Genomic DNA, 16,602 nt, shown 5'->3' with positions numbered 1-16,602 from the left:
TTTGGTGAGAATGACCTCATTTCCCTTCCCTTAACTTCAGCATAGCTATGGAAAAGGATAAAAACAGACAAAATGGAAAAATGCTTAATGAGGGAAGGGCTAATTATAAAGGGTTGAGGCAGGAACTAATGAGAGTAAATTGGAAACAGATTTAGTAAGGGAATACTTAAAGTGCTATGTGAGTGGAAAGAAAAAAAGTTGAGAACCGCTGTCCTAGATGATCTCCCCTCCAGTACCGACAGGTCCAGGGCCTACTTAGCTTCTGAGATCAGACAATCCCAGTTGGCATATCAGGCTAATGTACTGATGATTTGTGCTCCAGAACTACCTCCAGCCCAAGTCTATCTTTTCATGTGCAGATAGAACACTGGCATTTACTGCACAATGTGGAAAATTAATTTCCATACTTCATTTGTCTGAACATGAATTCCACAAGCCAAGTTCCACAAGAGAGGTGAGAGTAGTTGATTTGACATCAAAGCAACTAGAATTATACCTTACAGAATTCTACCTTTAGTTCTCTGCATCTTTTGCTGCCTCAGCAATGAGCCTTTTCTATTTTAAAGGTCAGAAATGGGAATGATTGTAGAATTTTCACTTCATTATTTTGACAATTGAGAAAGGAATTGTTCTTTGCCAACATTCAGCAAAACCCAGGCAGTTCTGATATTTGAGCTGATTAACTGGCAAGTATCATTTATCGCTCTCAGCAGCCAGACAAAACACAACTTTTAAGAGGGGCTCCAATAACATAAGAGTGATTGAATTTCCCCCCACAATATCCTGGCTATCATTAACATCAGGAAAAGTAACCAGTCCAGCCCAGTAAGTACAAGATGGCAATAATATTCTGCAGCACTTACTGACCCCTGAAAATCCTTGCCACCTGCAAGATGGGTCTGAAATGTGATGCAAAACTTGGATAAACACAATTCAGAGAACCTGCAAGCTCAACACAATCCAAGACACAGAGAACCACATGGCAGGCATTTTATCAATTAATATATACTTTCACAATGTTACCACTTGGCTGGAGATAGTGAACATTCCATCAATTTCCCAAGGCTTGTTAATATTTCCCAAGCTTGTAACCTCTTTCAGCTGGAACATTGATGGCAGTTGTAAGGAAATCTTAGCTTTCACATTCTGCTCTAAATCACACACCACCCTGACTTGGAAATACAAAATTGGTACCACCATTGTTTGAGATTGAACTTCCTGTGATGAAATGAGGTACATGAAGGAATTCGAGAGTTTAGTAGCATGTGGACTTTATGGATTTTCTTTATTTATTCTCTCTGTATTGCACAATTTGTTTACATATGATTTGCTTACAGTTTTTTATTAGTTTACATGTACAAGCTGTATACAATTTTTTTTGCACTACCAATTAGAGGTAATTCTGATGAGCCTGCAGGAAAAAGAATCTCAGGGTTTGTATGTGATGTCACGTATGTACTCTGACAATAAATCTGAAATCTGAATCTGGTGCCAGGACAACAAACTTTCCCTCAATGTCACCAAAACAAAGAAACTGGTTGTCAACCATGAAGCAGTGTGGAGCAAACAACAGTGCTGAGGTGGAAATGGTGTTTGCTTTTAAGTGTAAATAGCACCAATAATCTCTCCCAGGCTAACTACGTTGATGCAATCATCAAGTAAACACGCCAATCCATCTACTTCTGCAGAAGCCCAAGGATATTCACTGTGGTCCTACTGTCCCTTACCAAATTTCATGACTGCACCATGGAAAACATCCTTGCCCAAATGCATCAGGTTTCGGATCTAGTGGACGTGGGCAGAGCAGAAGAATTGTGAATGCAGCTCAGGCCAAGAGGCAAATGGCGTCTCCTCTACCCATCACACTACACCTCCCACTGCCTCAGGAAAACACCCAGGATACTAAGAGACCCATCCACAGTCTCTTCTCCTTCTGTCCATCAGAAAAAAAAGACACTCTAGTTTGAAAACACACACCAGCAGCTTCAAGGTCAATTTCTTGCCTGCCGTTAACAGACCATTGAATGGACTTCCTCCCATCAATAAAATAATGTTGCCCTTATATTGTTTCAACTGAAATTTTCTCTTTCATGCCATACTTTTTTGGACTGCCTGTTGTACTTGAGTATGTGCCTGGATAGAGCATAGAACAAAGGTTTTCACTGTATTAAAAATTCACGAAAGTCCTTAATGAACAAAATTGCAAGATGTGGACCAGAACAGTTCAACAAACTCATTCACCAGAATTTCTTTAATGGTAATTGGGTATAAGCATTGATTGTTGGCTATGCTATCAATACTTATATTCCTTAATTAAAACAAAACATTAAGTCAATTGAGATGCCATTTTAAATACATCAGCCACATAAAACTGTTTCTCTGAGGTCTACTCCACTATAAGCCAATATTCTCTGTTCTATTGCTCACCCATACAGCATCTCCCTCAGGAACCTACTGATATTGGCACAATTCTAAGGAACCATCAAAACAACCAAGGCAGTAAACATTATTTCTGAAAGCCACAGGTCAGTTGACATCCAGTTTAGTTTGTGGGTTTTTTTTTTGGCAGGGCTCCATCAGGGATTAGTCTCTCCACATTCGAGTTTAACTGGGAGACAAATCCTTTGCTCATATTTGGCCATGCGGCAAACAAGACACAAATATTCACTCAGTACAAAAGCACTGGTACAAAAAAGTACAAAACCATTCACTTTCAGTTCCTCAATATAAGTCACTGGTTGGGGGGGGGGGGGGGTGCGGGGGGTGGTGACAAAAAATGACTGTCTATATCATTTTTGAGCAGTGCTTAAGCAGAAGTTTATCACTTTTTATGAAAATATCCTTGTAGTTAGTTATAACCACAAAAACATTTTTCATAAGCCCAGCTTACACGCATCATTATACCTACAAAGCTAAAACTCGATGCTCATTTACTTTTGAACCTTCTAATGTCAGAGCCATCATTATTACCCAATTACATTGATGCTTCGAATCACGTGGTTTCATCCGCAAGCGCTACAAGCAAGCGCTGTTGTTTTTGTTGCTGCTTTTGTCAAATTTTCTGGTGTCTTTGCTACAACATTGTGGTAATTAGTAATTGTGAACCTATATCAATAACTGTGTTGAGAATGAAGTAGTAATTAAAGGAAATGAAGGAGAAAAAAACAAAAGAGGCTCGTCTCAGTTACAAATAATGCTGTAATTCAATGCAGAAAGATTTTACAAAATAATTTTGTTGTTAATTGTTTATCTCACTTCTATTGCCATTGCATTTCAGTGACATATGGAAATTACGATGTCCAGTAAAATTAGTGCAAAAAACATTACTAAGGGTTCAGTGTGGTATGGTACAGGAGGAGATCCATGGGGGGGGGGGGGAGGAGGGGTGACACCATGGGGGGTGGAGGGGGAGGTAGGGTGACACCATGGGGGGTGGAGGGGGAGGTAGGGTGACACCATAGGGGGTGGGGGAGGGGTTGACCATGGGGGGGAGGGGGAGGTGGGGTGACATCATAGGGGGGTGAGGGAGGGGGTGACCATGGTGGGGGAGGGGGAGGTGGGGTGACATCATAGGGGGGTGAGGGAGGGGGTGACCATGGTGGGGGAGGGGGAGGTAGGGTGACACCATAGGGGGGTGGGGGAGGGAGTACAGGAGGAGATCCATGGGGGAGGGGGAGTGACACCATGGGGGGTGGAGGGGGAGGTGGGGTGACACCATGGGGGGTGGAGGGGGAGGTGGGGTGACACCATAGGGGGTGGGGGAGGGGGGTGACCATGGGGGGGAGGGGGAGGTGGGGTGACATCATAGGGGGGTGAGGGAGGGGGTGACCATGGTGGGGGAGGGGGAGGTGGGGTGACACTATAAGGGGTGGGGGAGGGGGAGTGACACCATGGGGGGGGAGGGGGAACGTGAAATGTAATACTCAGGAAGAGAGCGTGGAGTAAAATGACATTTATGTTGCAATTTTAGTTACATGTGTGTTTTGGGAGAACTTTATTTTAAGTTGCTCTTTTTTTTCTAGTTCAGTCAAAGGGATTGATTTTTTTTTCCCCAAAATAGACTTTATTCACAATAAATCCTTGACTGAAAAGAAAACCGGCTAAAATCTTTTTCACATCCATCAAGTGTCAATCATAGCTATACATCAATGTGTACAGAGTTATATTTGTTCTCTAAATATCCCATTACCACCCCTGTGCCTCATTGTCGCTTCTCTCCCTCTGCAGTTTGAGGGACTCGAAAGCCCAAATTTTAAATGACCCTATTCACGACTTTGCCTTGTTATTTCCCCCCACCCCTGCTTCAGTTTACTCGTTTGTACTTCAAAGAGCAATGCAGTGAATTATCGACAGTCCCTCCATCACCAACACACAATGTCCTCACATGGGTTGGGGAAAATAAATTCACTGGGAACTGCAGTCAACATCTGAAAACATAGATCCCTTCAAGCTAACGGTGCGGATCTTTTCTTATGGTAATATAACAGGCTCTAAACTCACCCGCATTGCTGGAATGAAATCGTACAGCGAAATAGCTTTTATTTGCCTTTAACCTTTGCGGAGCCAAGTGCAAACTCAATCAGTAAAACGTTCAAATTCAAAGGCATAGCAATTATTATGTGACTGATTGACAATAGCCTTGCTGTCCAAAACAGTCCTTTAAAGTTGCCAAAAAAAAACTGCAGCTGGTGGCGTCAGTGCCAGTTTGCAGAAGGCTTTCGATATTCGAAAATAAAGTGTAAACACTCCTTCCTTTTTTCCAAATTACTTCACACGAGTGCCTTTGTCAAGACCGTATAAATATTTGCCACGGAGTATCAATGCATCTTTTCAGTCTCGGTGTATTCTTTGCCTGGGTAAAGCAGGCAGAATAACAAAGCCTTAGAATGGTTTCAGGAATCATGTGGTTCATCTCAGCGACTGCAATCCAGAGAATTTCACTCGCTCTCCCCTTGTCTCTGCAAATTATTTCCTATTAGATAATAGAACAACGTGAAGGGCTCAGGCTCGTAATGTTGGTTTGATACACTGTATATTTGCTTCCCATGGACGCTGCATGACAGCACTTTTGTGTATTAAACCTTTAAATAATGCAATTGCATTTCCCTTATCTTCTGTCTCCGGTGATACATTCTGGTCCCTTCATCATTTCTTGCGTTAAAATAAAAACAATTTCAGTTGCCAGTCACTTACATTGTTTGCCTCCTGGCTCTTGACCACTGGGTCAATGGGGTAGTTTATGACTTCTGCCTATTGCCTACAAAATGCACCTCTCAGACAGGCTCTTCTATCTGATGACTTGGGAGATGGTGGGGAGGGGGGCACACACTTTTTTGACACAGTGAGGTAATAAATTGTCATAGCGACAATAGGAGGTTTAAACAGCAAACATAATATTGGAGGTTTCGAAATTTACTTCTTCAGAACCAAAGTCGAGAGGTGAGATGAAGTGGGGACAAGAGGACAACATTTTGGAAACACTCAGCAAGTGTCTCTGGAGGAGAAAAAAAAAGATGCCTTGAACGTTTCGCACTGAAGAACCTTAGTCATCCATTTGAAATGTTAACTGTTTCATTTTCAGACGATATTGCTGGGTGTTTGCATCTTTTGTTATTTCAGATGTGCAAAATGTGATGTTCAATGAGGACTCAGAGATTGCTGGGTTCTCAATTATCTTGACAGGTATGGAGTTAAGTTGCAGAATGTGAGAGGCAAGTGAGACACCACACCTTTGGTGGTTGTCCATGCACAATTTCAGTCTACCCTGCCCTTGTTTATTAGAGCAGAAATCAACTCTCTCCCCCCCCCCCCCTCCCGAGAAGTTTCTAATTATTTTGTTTCATGAAGGAAATGAGTGAGAAAAGGAGGGTGAGAAGTTTCTGTCGCCACCACCATCAGCCACAATTAAGAAGTGGAACCGGGTATCATCCAGTTGGGTCCTTGTGCCTTTCTGTCATTCACTGATCCTGTCTGATCATTTTACCTCCGACCTGAGCTGCACGGACCCAATACTTTATTTCCCTATTTCCTAGGAGGTCTAAAAGTGTCTTGAATTTCCTAAGGGCGCACAGCCGCTTTGGGTAGAAAGTTCAAATGATGAAATTTCTCCTCATCCTGACACCCTCTTTATTTTTAGATTACTGTCCCTGATTCTAGATCATCCAGTCAGGCGAAATATCAACTCAACTGCCCACAAAAATTGGTATGTATTTTTATTGGTGGCATTCAACATTAAATAGTCTAGTACAGGAACAGGCTCTTCCACTAGGTCTCTGCGCGGAACATGATGTCCCTCCATCGTCATGTCTATCCACTACTGATGGCATCTCATTCCAGGCGTCCATTATTCTCTGCACATCTCCCTTATTCTTTCTCCCCTCATGTTAAACACTTGCTTCTACATTGGGGGGAAGATTCTGACTGCTCTCCAAATCTAAGGACCCTTCCTGTGAGCAGCACTTGGAAATAATTCAGCTCGCATCTCGAAACGATCATCTTCTAAGATGCAAAAATATTGAGTAAAATAATATCAAACAATTTTTAAAATGGAATGCATTTATGGGTTTAAAATGGACCAGATTGTTGGCATTTTGGTGACCTCTTATATAATTTGGCAGAAGAATATGGAGAAATTTAAAAACAAAATTTAAGGGGGTGCATTAACTGGGATCTGAGGGGCAATAAACAGTCAATAAAGCAAATTGTTCTCAGAAACAGAAATCTTGGCGATTTGAATATTGTAATCCAGTAATTTACATGAGCTGCCCATTTCCAAGGTCATTTGCAGTTTAATTCTTGGCAAACTGCGATGGGCTTAGTGCCTCTCCAATGCTCGTCCCCAAGCTCTCTCTCCTCCCAGTTTTTTTTTTTCAAATGAGCAAAAAGCTCATACTTTGGAGAAGGGCTCAGCCCCGAAACGTCGGTTCGGCATCTTTACCTCCCATGGACGCTGCGAGACCTCTCCAGCGTATACAGATTTCCGCGCTTCACTCGGCTCCCACCCCCGCCTCGATGCCATGAACTGGCCTGGCGTACGAGCGAGGGGAGTGAAATAGTAGTCCTTGAAAGTGTCGTAATTGCAATCAACAGCGCGGAGACCTACAACTTAATGAGGTACGAGAGCCCTGGAACAGCAGAACAAAATCTATTGTTTGAAAACCTGAATGTCAGAACGTTCTGTGTCTCACTAATTAGCTTTCAGTATTCGTGAAGGATCTAATCTGCATTTCTCCCAGAACAACTGGGACTGCATACGCCAAAGCCAATTAATTTCTCCGTCTCCTGTGCAGACTTTCTTCGGGATACCCAAACATCTTTCTTTTTCTCTCATGTTAAAAACCTTCTGTCTTCCAGCAATATTAAATTTGGCTTAGACGTGTTGGACTGCAACCGATGAAGACCAACAAATACATTCAACCATCGAAGCATATGTTTTGTGCAATGCTCACAAGTATTTTTGGGGGTAAAAGCGGAATGGGCATGGCATCCTTCTCAGACGGGACAACCCAGCCTCCAGGAGTCAACCCCAACTAATCATGAGTCATTCACAGAAGGGTTCAGAACCAATCAGAGTCTGAGCCCCTCATAACCAAAACACTCACTTCCTTGCACACCGATCAAGATGCATGCAAGAATCCCGTTATATCCTCCCCCCCCCCGCTCCTCAATCCATCCCAAGGATGAGATGTAACTCACGAGTGGTCCCTACACTGGTTTGGAAACTCTTGTTGCAAAGTTGCTACACTTCACAAATGAATACTTTGGAGGAAAGGAGAAGGGAACACATCCCTAGCTCGTGGAAATCGCAGGACCGAAAAGCTGAAGGACATCTGGGCAAGGGAGTCTGATGCCAGGTGGAGATGAATTGAAGGAAAGGAAATAGTTCTCAAAATCAGTTAATACTTGATGCAAGAAATCAGTCACCCGTTTGTTTTTATGGCGACCGGAATATTTTAACCATCAGAACCAAATTCTTTGTAAAACATGCAAGACGTGGAAAGTGTAGTTAAAATTACGACTGATTTGGTGAATTGACCGGTTTCGTACAGAAAGATGGGACAGAGAAATGAACTCGTCGCGATGCTATTTGTTTTCGGGATCTGGAACTATCACTTGTGGCATTAGTCCAGTGTCTAGAGAAGAGTGATTAGAACAGGAAGATAGACAGTCCCCACCGGAGAATGAGATCTGGGCGGAGCGAACATGACCCCTCTTGGGCTCCCGCGACTTGGATCGATTTCTATAACCCACCCTAGTCTTTCTCTCAGGTGTTTGTGGTTTATACTGAGTTACGAGCCGAGGTCATGGTGGGGAGGGACATCGCGTGGGATTGAGGCCGCCTGCATGCGGAGAGCACAGCAGTTACATACTTACTGAAAGATCGATTGGTCCCAGATGGACAATTGATTGTTCAACCTCGATTGACTCAATTGAAGAGTTCAATATCGTAAATCTGCTCTAAGCATGAATGGGAACGCGCACAGAATGAAATGGGCTGGGGTGCGACAGACCTCACGTTTCTCGGACAAGATCTGCAGTCTCTGCCATGTATTTTCAAATTTTTGGCGAGGCTTGGTGATGCCACAGAATGTGTAGCATCCGGTCAGAAGTAATGACAAAGGCTGAGTCTCTGAATCCTTCCCTACTCATTGAATTCCAGCATTGAAACGTGCTACCTCCCCCCCCCCCCCCCCCCCCCCCAGCGCTTTGGAGGTCGTGTCCGTGACCCCCGACTGGTCACATTTGCTGTCTGACTCCGTGAATGTTTTGAGTTCTGCCAGATCCGACACTTCTCCGTTTGGTTGTCCCGCTAATTCAAATGTCCCCATCTCATTAACATGTGCAGATGTTGGTGTCTCGGCGAGGAACACTTCAGAAGAATTCCAATTACTGAAGGTAGAAAACGTAGGAATCGTTAAAATAATCCCCCCCCCCAGATTCGATCAGACCTGTCCCAAAAGCGACGAGAAGGCTCCGCTCAGAATATGGGTGTATCGAGTACTTTCAACACCTTTTGTATATGGAAGGCTACGTACAGCGTTAGAAAATGGGACAGTTCTGGGCCGGAGGCTACTCCGAGCTTTACTTCCACGATGTCCTTCACCCCGAAAACGTTTCTTCCACTGGACCTTTGCTCTCGACAAACTGCCCCACTTTCCCCCATTCTTTTGTTTTGGCCTCGGTGCGAGAGAAGCAACTTAACACGAGTTGGGCTCGCGAGGTCCAAGGTCGGGAAAGTGGACAGAGGAGGACTGGACTATTGGCTCCAATGGATCTTCGCCTTAACACAGTTACGCTCCTGTATGAACTGAGGCGTGAGGTGGAGGGATTGAAGCCACAATGGAAAGGAACGAGGAATAACACCATTGTCAACCCGTTGGCGTGCATGTTGTTAGTCTGGGGACTGCACAAGGTTAATGTCACATTCAGCCGTTCACAACAGCATTCCTCCCTGTGCAGGCGAAGGAGGAAGATGTGATGAAGTTGGTTAAAATTCGCCAGCCTATTATCAGACGTGAAACAGGAGGAAAGCTACCACCCCCCCAACCAACACAATAACTCGCTTATAATGTCACCGTTATCCACTCATAACCTAGACCCCTCAATCAGTCTGAAGCAACTCAACTACCCCATGTTGCCCATATTCAACTTTGAAGTGCAAGTATAGAGAATTGAAGCCACTCTCATATTTACTAAATATTCTTTTTTTTTTGGGGGGGGGGGTCAGTCCAAATAATGTTCTTTCTGTGAAATGAGGTATGAACTGCACTTCCAGTCCTTCCATCGTCGAGATGAGTTGGATTGGCCCGAATGTCCACCATTCACTTTCAGTTCCTCAATACCTGTATTTGGAACTCGTCCTTTAGCTGCGCTACTCCAACAGATTTCGTTCCCACTCGGATCTTGCAATCTCGTTGTTTGCTACCCAGAACGAGGAGGTGAACGGCGCTCTTGCGGTAAGTATACACACCGTATCACCAAGTAGGTATGATTTAGATTATAGGCTTGAAATGGAATAGACAATAATACCACCAGCGAAACAATTCCATTGTCAACGCTGAGTGCCCTACGGTTCTCCGTTTATCTGTGTGGGGATCCCCAAGTCGTGGTAAGCCACTCGTCTCCAGCTTCATGTCAAGGGCCACACACCATTGATCTGCGCTCGGTGTCAGATACAGCGAAAACAAGTTCACTGACGGGAAGACAGTTCCCACATCGTCTGCTTCCTTCTGTTTGGTTAAAGTTCGAACTTGAAGTAAAGCAGCTGACGAGATTTTGAGAGACGTTAACCAACATGTCATCGTGAGAGATCACAACACATGAACACGCCAAGAGACGGGGAGAGGATGGTGGTGACATATTTACTATCCTCGGTGCAAGTGTCTGTCTAAACGAGCAAGATAAACAGCGCTGCCTCTCCCACTCTACTGCTCTCTGTCCATCTATCATCCTGTCCGTCTCCGTATCTTTGCTTCCATCATCCGGTTTTCCATCCTGACAACAGCGTGTCTATAAATATAATCAATAGAGCTATTAGAGCCGAATGTCCTCGGCTCAGCTCACCCAGTCTCTCTCTCTCTGTGTCACCTTTTAACCCACAGATGCACAATTTACTCAATACAGCCTGTGCTTAGGACGATGTCATTCTGATTCTCTGCTTAGATACTTTTTTCCCCAGGGTCATTATTTTTATATATGCGCCACACAGTCATTATTTTAGCGATAAAATAGAACAGCTTTAATCACGGTGTCACTTATATTTACAACAATTCAATCCATCGACAACACATTACAGCCGGCTGTTCCAATAGCTGAACCCGGAATTCAGCTCAGAAGGCGTCAAAAACAAGGTTCTCTCTCGAGAAACTCGGGCGTTGACACCAAACTTCTCCTTTATAGAATGCCTCCCATCCCTATCGCTTAACCACCCCCCCCCCCCCCCACCCACTACAAATTGCGACCTGCCTTCAGATATTGGACTTCGGCTCTGTGTGTTTTAACACTAAGCGGCCAAGTCAGTGGCTGTCACGCAGACAGATCGACTCTATGTCCAGTACTTGGCAATTCTGACAAGTTGTCCAATGCGTTAACTTGCCAAAGACTCCGCGACTCCATCGTCTCCCCTCCTCTTCCGAACCCCCAGCTTAAATGCGGGAACAAAACACCACCTCGGGGTGGGGGAAAACATCTCTTTTCAAATTGACACAATTCAGAACCGGGAAATTCCTCCTGATCAGAGAGGGGATGGAACCCGAAAGTAAGCCTTACCAATTCGAATGACATGAGGCATCCCATGAGAATATCGTATCCAAAACAAGTAAAAAATAAGTCCCGTCCTGTATTCCAAAATCATACTCAAAAGTAGGCGATTCCTGGTGGCCACAAGTCTGATCGAGTGCGTTCAATGCAAGGTTTCTCCGGTCGCCGCTCCCACACTCCAGCTGCACGCGTGAGCCGGATTGGGGGGGGGGGGTTAAGACTCTTTGGTGTCTGGAGTGAGCGGAGCCTTCCTGGAGCAGCGCAGAAATCTCAACATGGTCTTCACGTCTCCCACAGACTTACTCCCAATAAAGCGGAGAGGAGGAGAGAAGGAGACACATAACTCTGCAAGGGATCGTGGGAGCTGAACGTTCAGACAGAAAAAGTATCTCGCTGGAAACCAAACCAAACAACGATTCAGTTCGAAATGAACAGCGGACACTCAGACAGGTGGGGAGGGGGTGGAAATGAGAGCAAGCCCAAGTTCAAAGACAAACAGGGAGGAGACAGAGCGATGGCAGGTCGGAAAGGCTCTTACATTGACAAGTGGGTTAAAGTATCCGCTTTATTAACCGTTCCTTCGTCACTCAGTAACGTGCTTGCAAACGGCCTGACTATTCTTCCCCCCCCCCCCCCCCCCCCCACAACCGAGCTATCTTGCCCACAACTTCCTACCATGCGAGTCCATGGACAGTGCGAACATTCACCTCTGCATCTCAATTCTAAAGTTGTCAGGGCATCTTCTTTGAATCACAATTAATGCCAAGAACCTCAATGGTCTAAGTTATTCCGCCACAAACCGTGACCATTCACCACGACAGCGATGAAGAAGGTCAGGGGGCAGAGTCATTTATGTGAATTCTCGCTCGGGATCTTCGAGACGCGCCAAAGCGGCTTCGCGGGTGTCGGGTGCGGACCGGCGAAGTTGGCTCCAGTGCTCCCAACTTCTGAGCTGCCCCGGGCCGGTGGAAACCGGGTCAAGGTTGGGGGGGGGGGGGGGGGATGGGGAATTAGAAGTCCCCACAAAATGAGCTGCGATGAATTCACTCGCTCCACCCCGAATCCCACGGCTCTTGTTTCTTTTCCCGCGTCGCGGCTCTCCCGCCCCTTTTAATTATGCTTTGATTTCTCGTTGACTTTCACCCCAGCGTCCAAAATGGGCAGTACTTTTTTTTTCGTTAATCATTGATTTCTCCCCCCTCCCTGTTCGGAGGATTTGAAATAACCTTCAACTGAACAGTTCTTATTCACTCTTCCTAAATAGCATTTTCTAAACGAAGATCTTATTTGTGTCTGCTCCATATTCATGCCCCATGTTAAGATTTATAGATCCGCTGAGCAATATCAAGGGTGAAATATGAAGCCCCGGGGCTCGCATTCCGGCGATTCGCGGATGCCCGTTCACACTGGCACCGGAATGAATCTCACCAGCACGTCGCCTTGTGGCAGAGCGCCCTCTTTCGAATTAATTGCGGAGCAAACGACACAAAAACCACGGAGAGTCCGCAGAAGCCGAGCCCGCTCTCCTTTTACCTACCATGCGTGAAACGGGTCAGGCCAAACCAAGAAGGGAGTTAATCCTGCAGGACCACAAAACTTCGTGAGAACAGGTAAAAGTTAGTTAGGGGATGCGAGGATGGGTGGGGTCCGTCTCAGATATCCCAGTTCAATGCAATTTCCAGTCACCTGCAGTCTATCCAACCTTCCCCCCCCCCCCACCCCACCCCACCCACTCCAGTCGCTGCAAGGCCTTAGGGACAACCAACTCCACAAGGAATTTTAAAATACATAATTAAATTAGATGAAAAAAATTATAATTCAAATAGAGTTTAATTAAAACACATTAAAACATTTATATAGTATTGAAATTTTAAAAATGTTTCATATTTCACAGGTGGAATCCTCATTGAGATGAATGTGATTTAATCCAGATTAAAGGGGTGTTTTCTCTGTGCAATGCCGACAGGAGTTCAGCTTCTACCCTTGGATTCCAAGTGGAATTTAATGAAAGATGCAGTAAAATCAACATAGTAGGGTTTACAAAGAGACTTCCTGTTGGTATGTAGTTTCAGCGTTGACGTTCCATTTGGACTGACGGTTGAAGATCAACTCACTCCCTCTGTGCCTGCCAGGTCACTCGTCCTGAGTGCTACTGGTACCATGTAACCCTGACTCATGGTCGGGTGGTCGGTGACTAAACCGGCTCCCCCACCAGGCTTCCCCGGTGTGGAGGGTGAAAAACAAGACCTGTCAAAGGGCCGACCTGTCATAGGGTCAACGACCAGCTGGAAAACACATGCCAAAAGAGCAACCCTTGCATCGAAGCTTGGCCTGGCCATTCACTGCGACAGAACATCTCCCAGCCGTCTCGGACCTCACCATGCCACTGGATCCAGAAGGGGATGTTGAGAGGGTGGGTCTGGACCTGTGCCACCTCTACTCATCTAAATCTATTCACACACATGGTGCGATGGTATCATCAAATCCCATAAACTGACTGAAAGGAACCATCATCTTCCTATGGGATGCATCGCCAGAAGAAGATGGTGATTTATAATGCTTCACATTTTATTTTCAGATTTCTAGCATCCACTACTTCCTGCTTTTGTACCTGGTAATAGAATCATGGCCTTCTTGGCAATTTAACATTATATGAGGCGATACATGGAGACACAATTGACCACTCTCTTAAGTAAGAATACCAAAAAAGAATGCATTGAAGAATGTTTTAACCTCCCAATACTTCAGACACATGGCAATTATTGTTACTGCTGCTTTTGGAGCCAATTTTTTTTTAGATATTTTGGATTTGATTTCAGATTTCTGCCATTTACTTTATTCTGCTTTCACTACATACAATTATTTCTATTTTACAAGAGTATTTCAACAATGTCTTAGACTTCGGGCAAGTTGGGATTGACAAATATATTTTAAATGATTTCCTCTATAACTATACCCATCATTCTAATTGGACTTCCATGTCTCCTGTGTGGAATTTGATAGACCATTAACATTATTGGTACATGAAGTTGAAACTCATGGTTGCATTATTAAATTAGGTTGGTTTTAGGAGTGGAACTAATTTTCCTCAATAGTACTTCTTCATATACCTCAGCAATCTGTCGGCATAATTAATATATTCCCCCAATCAAGTCCTCCCATGTTAACAGAGTAACATTGGTTGAAATTAAAGAATGTGATAAGGGAAGGTCTAGTTGTCATAGTGTTCTGCAGCACAGAAACAGACCCAATGGCCCAACTTGTCTGTACCAACCAAGCTAGTCCCATTTGCTTGTGTTTGGCCAATATCCTCAAAACATTTCCTATCCATGTACCTGTCCAAATGTCTTTTAAATATTGCCTCTTCTATTGGCAGCTCATTCCTCAAAGACACCACCCTTTGTATGAAGAAGGTGCCCTCATGTCCTTTTTAAGTCTTTCCCTCTCACCTTAAATCTGTGCTTTCTAGTTTTAGAGTCCTCACTGCTAGAGGAAAAAAAAATGCCCCTTATGATTTTATAAACCACTTTATAAGGTCTTCCTTTGCTCTCCTATACTCCAGTGAGAGAGCTCCTAATCTCTTCTTGTAATCCGATCATGCCAATCTAGTTATATTCTTGTGAATTTTTTCTTCAACCTTTCCAGCTTAATGACATCATTCCTATAGCTGAGGGACCAAAACTTCACAATACTTCACTTGTGGTCTCACAAATGTCATGCACAGTTGTTCAGTTGTAAGATAACATCCTTGCTCCTGAACCCTCTCTGACTACCTGTGTAACCCCCAAGTAACATACTCCAGGGGTCTACCATTTACTGTACAAGATCTTCTAGCATTGGTTTAACCTACTCACCCTTGCCCAAATCTACCATACTTTGAACTACTTTCACTGTTCAACTAGATCTTGTTGTACTTGCAGAGGACCTTCTTCACTGTTCGGTATACCGCCAATTATGGTACAATCTGTGAACTTACTAGCTGTGCTAATTACATTGAGAGCATTTTATTGGAAGCTTTATCCTTATTACCTCCCTTATTTAATAATGATATTGTAGCCCCTGTACACACTACATTGATGAAGAGATGGATGTTGCTGCTTGAGAAAATTGTAAGACAAGGCAAAGAACAGGGTTCTTTCACAAGATTGATAATTATGATGTTGGTAAAGCATGATGCTGAACCAAGCCATGAAAGACCTCAAGAATGACGACGCTGTTTACATCCGGTACCGCACAGATGTCAGTCTCTTCAATCTGAGGCGCCTGCAAGCTCACACCAAGACACAACAGAAACTTGTCCGTGAACTACGCTTTGCAGACAATGCCGCTTTAGTTGCCCATTCAGAGCCAGCTCTTCAGCGCTTGATGTCCTGTTTTGCGGAAACTGCCAAAATGTTTGGCCAGGAAGTCAGCCTGAAGAAAACGGAGGTCCTCCATCAGCCAGCTCCCCACCATGATGACCAGCCCCCCCACATCTCCATCGGGCACACAAAACTCAAAACGGTCAACCAGTTTACCTATCTCGGCTGCACCATTTCATCAGATGCAAGGATCGACAACGAGATAGACAACAGACTCGCCAAGGCAAACAGCGCCTTTGGAAGACTACACAAAAGAGTCTGGAAAAACAACCAACTGAAGAACCTCACAAAGATAAGCGTATACAGAGTCGTTGTCATACCCACACTCCTGTTCGGCTCCGAATCATGGGTCCACTACCGGCATCACCTACGGCTCCTAGAACGCTTCCACCAGTGTTGTCTCCGCTCCATCCTCAACATTCATTGGAGCGACTTCATCCCTAACATCGAAGTACTCGAGATGGCAGAGGCCGACAGCATCGAGTCCACGCTGCTGAAGATCCAGCTGCGCTGGGTGGGTCACGTCTCCAGAATGGAGGACCATCGCCTTCCCAAGATCGTGTTATATGGCGAGCTCCCCACTGGCCACTGTGACAGAGGTGCACCAAAGAAGAGGTACAAGGACTGCCTAAAGAAATCTCTTGGTGCCTGCCACCGACAGAGGGCTGATATTGCCTCAAACCGTGCACCTTGGCTCCTCACAGTTCGGCGGGCAGCAACCTCCTTTGAAGAAGACCGCAGAGCCCACCTCACTGACAAAAGACAAAGGAGGAAAAACCGAACACCCAACCCCAACCAACCAATTTTCCCCTGCAACCGCTGCAACCGTGTCTGCCTGTCCCGCATCGGACTTGTCAGCTACAATCAAGCCTGCAGCTGACGTGGACATTTACCCCCTCCATAAATCTTCGTCCGCGAAGCCAAGCCAAAGAGAGAAAGTATGAGAAGTCACTGTAGCTTGCCCTTCCCAGCGAGCAACTGA

General features: G+C 44.9%; 1 protein-coding gene across 1 annotated transcript in view; it reads right to left on the bottom strand.

Moving 5' to 3' along the window:
* LOC138741567 (glutamate receptor ionotropic, kainate 3-like) overlaps positions 1–11,602 on the bottom strand; it is a 480,058-nt gene extending 468,456 nt beyond the window's left edge. The window contains exon 1 of the mRNA XM_069895823.1: positions 11,269–11,602. Coding sequence (XP_069751924.1) covers positions 11,269–11,353 — 85 coding nt within the window. The 5' untranslated portion in view covers positions 11,354–11,602. The remainder of the gene's footprint in view (positions 1–11,268) is intronic.
* Positions 11,603–16,602: the final 5,000 nt, after the last annotated feature.

Source organism: Narcine bancroftii, chromosome 8 (genome assembly GCF_036971445.1).
Source record: "Narcine bancroftii isolate sNarBan1 chromosome 8, sNarBan1.hap1, whole genome shotgun sequence".
Lineage (NCBI taxonomy): Eukaryota > Metazoa > Chordata > Chondrichthyes > Torpediniformes > Narcinidae > Narcine > Narcine bancroftii.
This window is presented reverse-complemented; position numbering and strand designations above follow the sequence as displayed.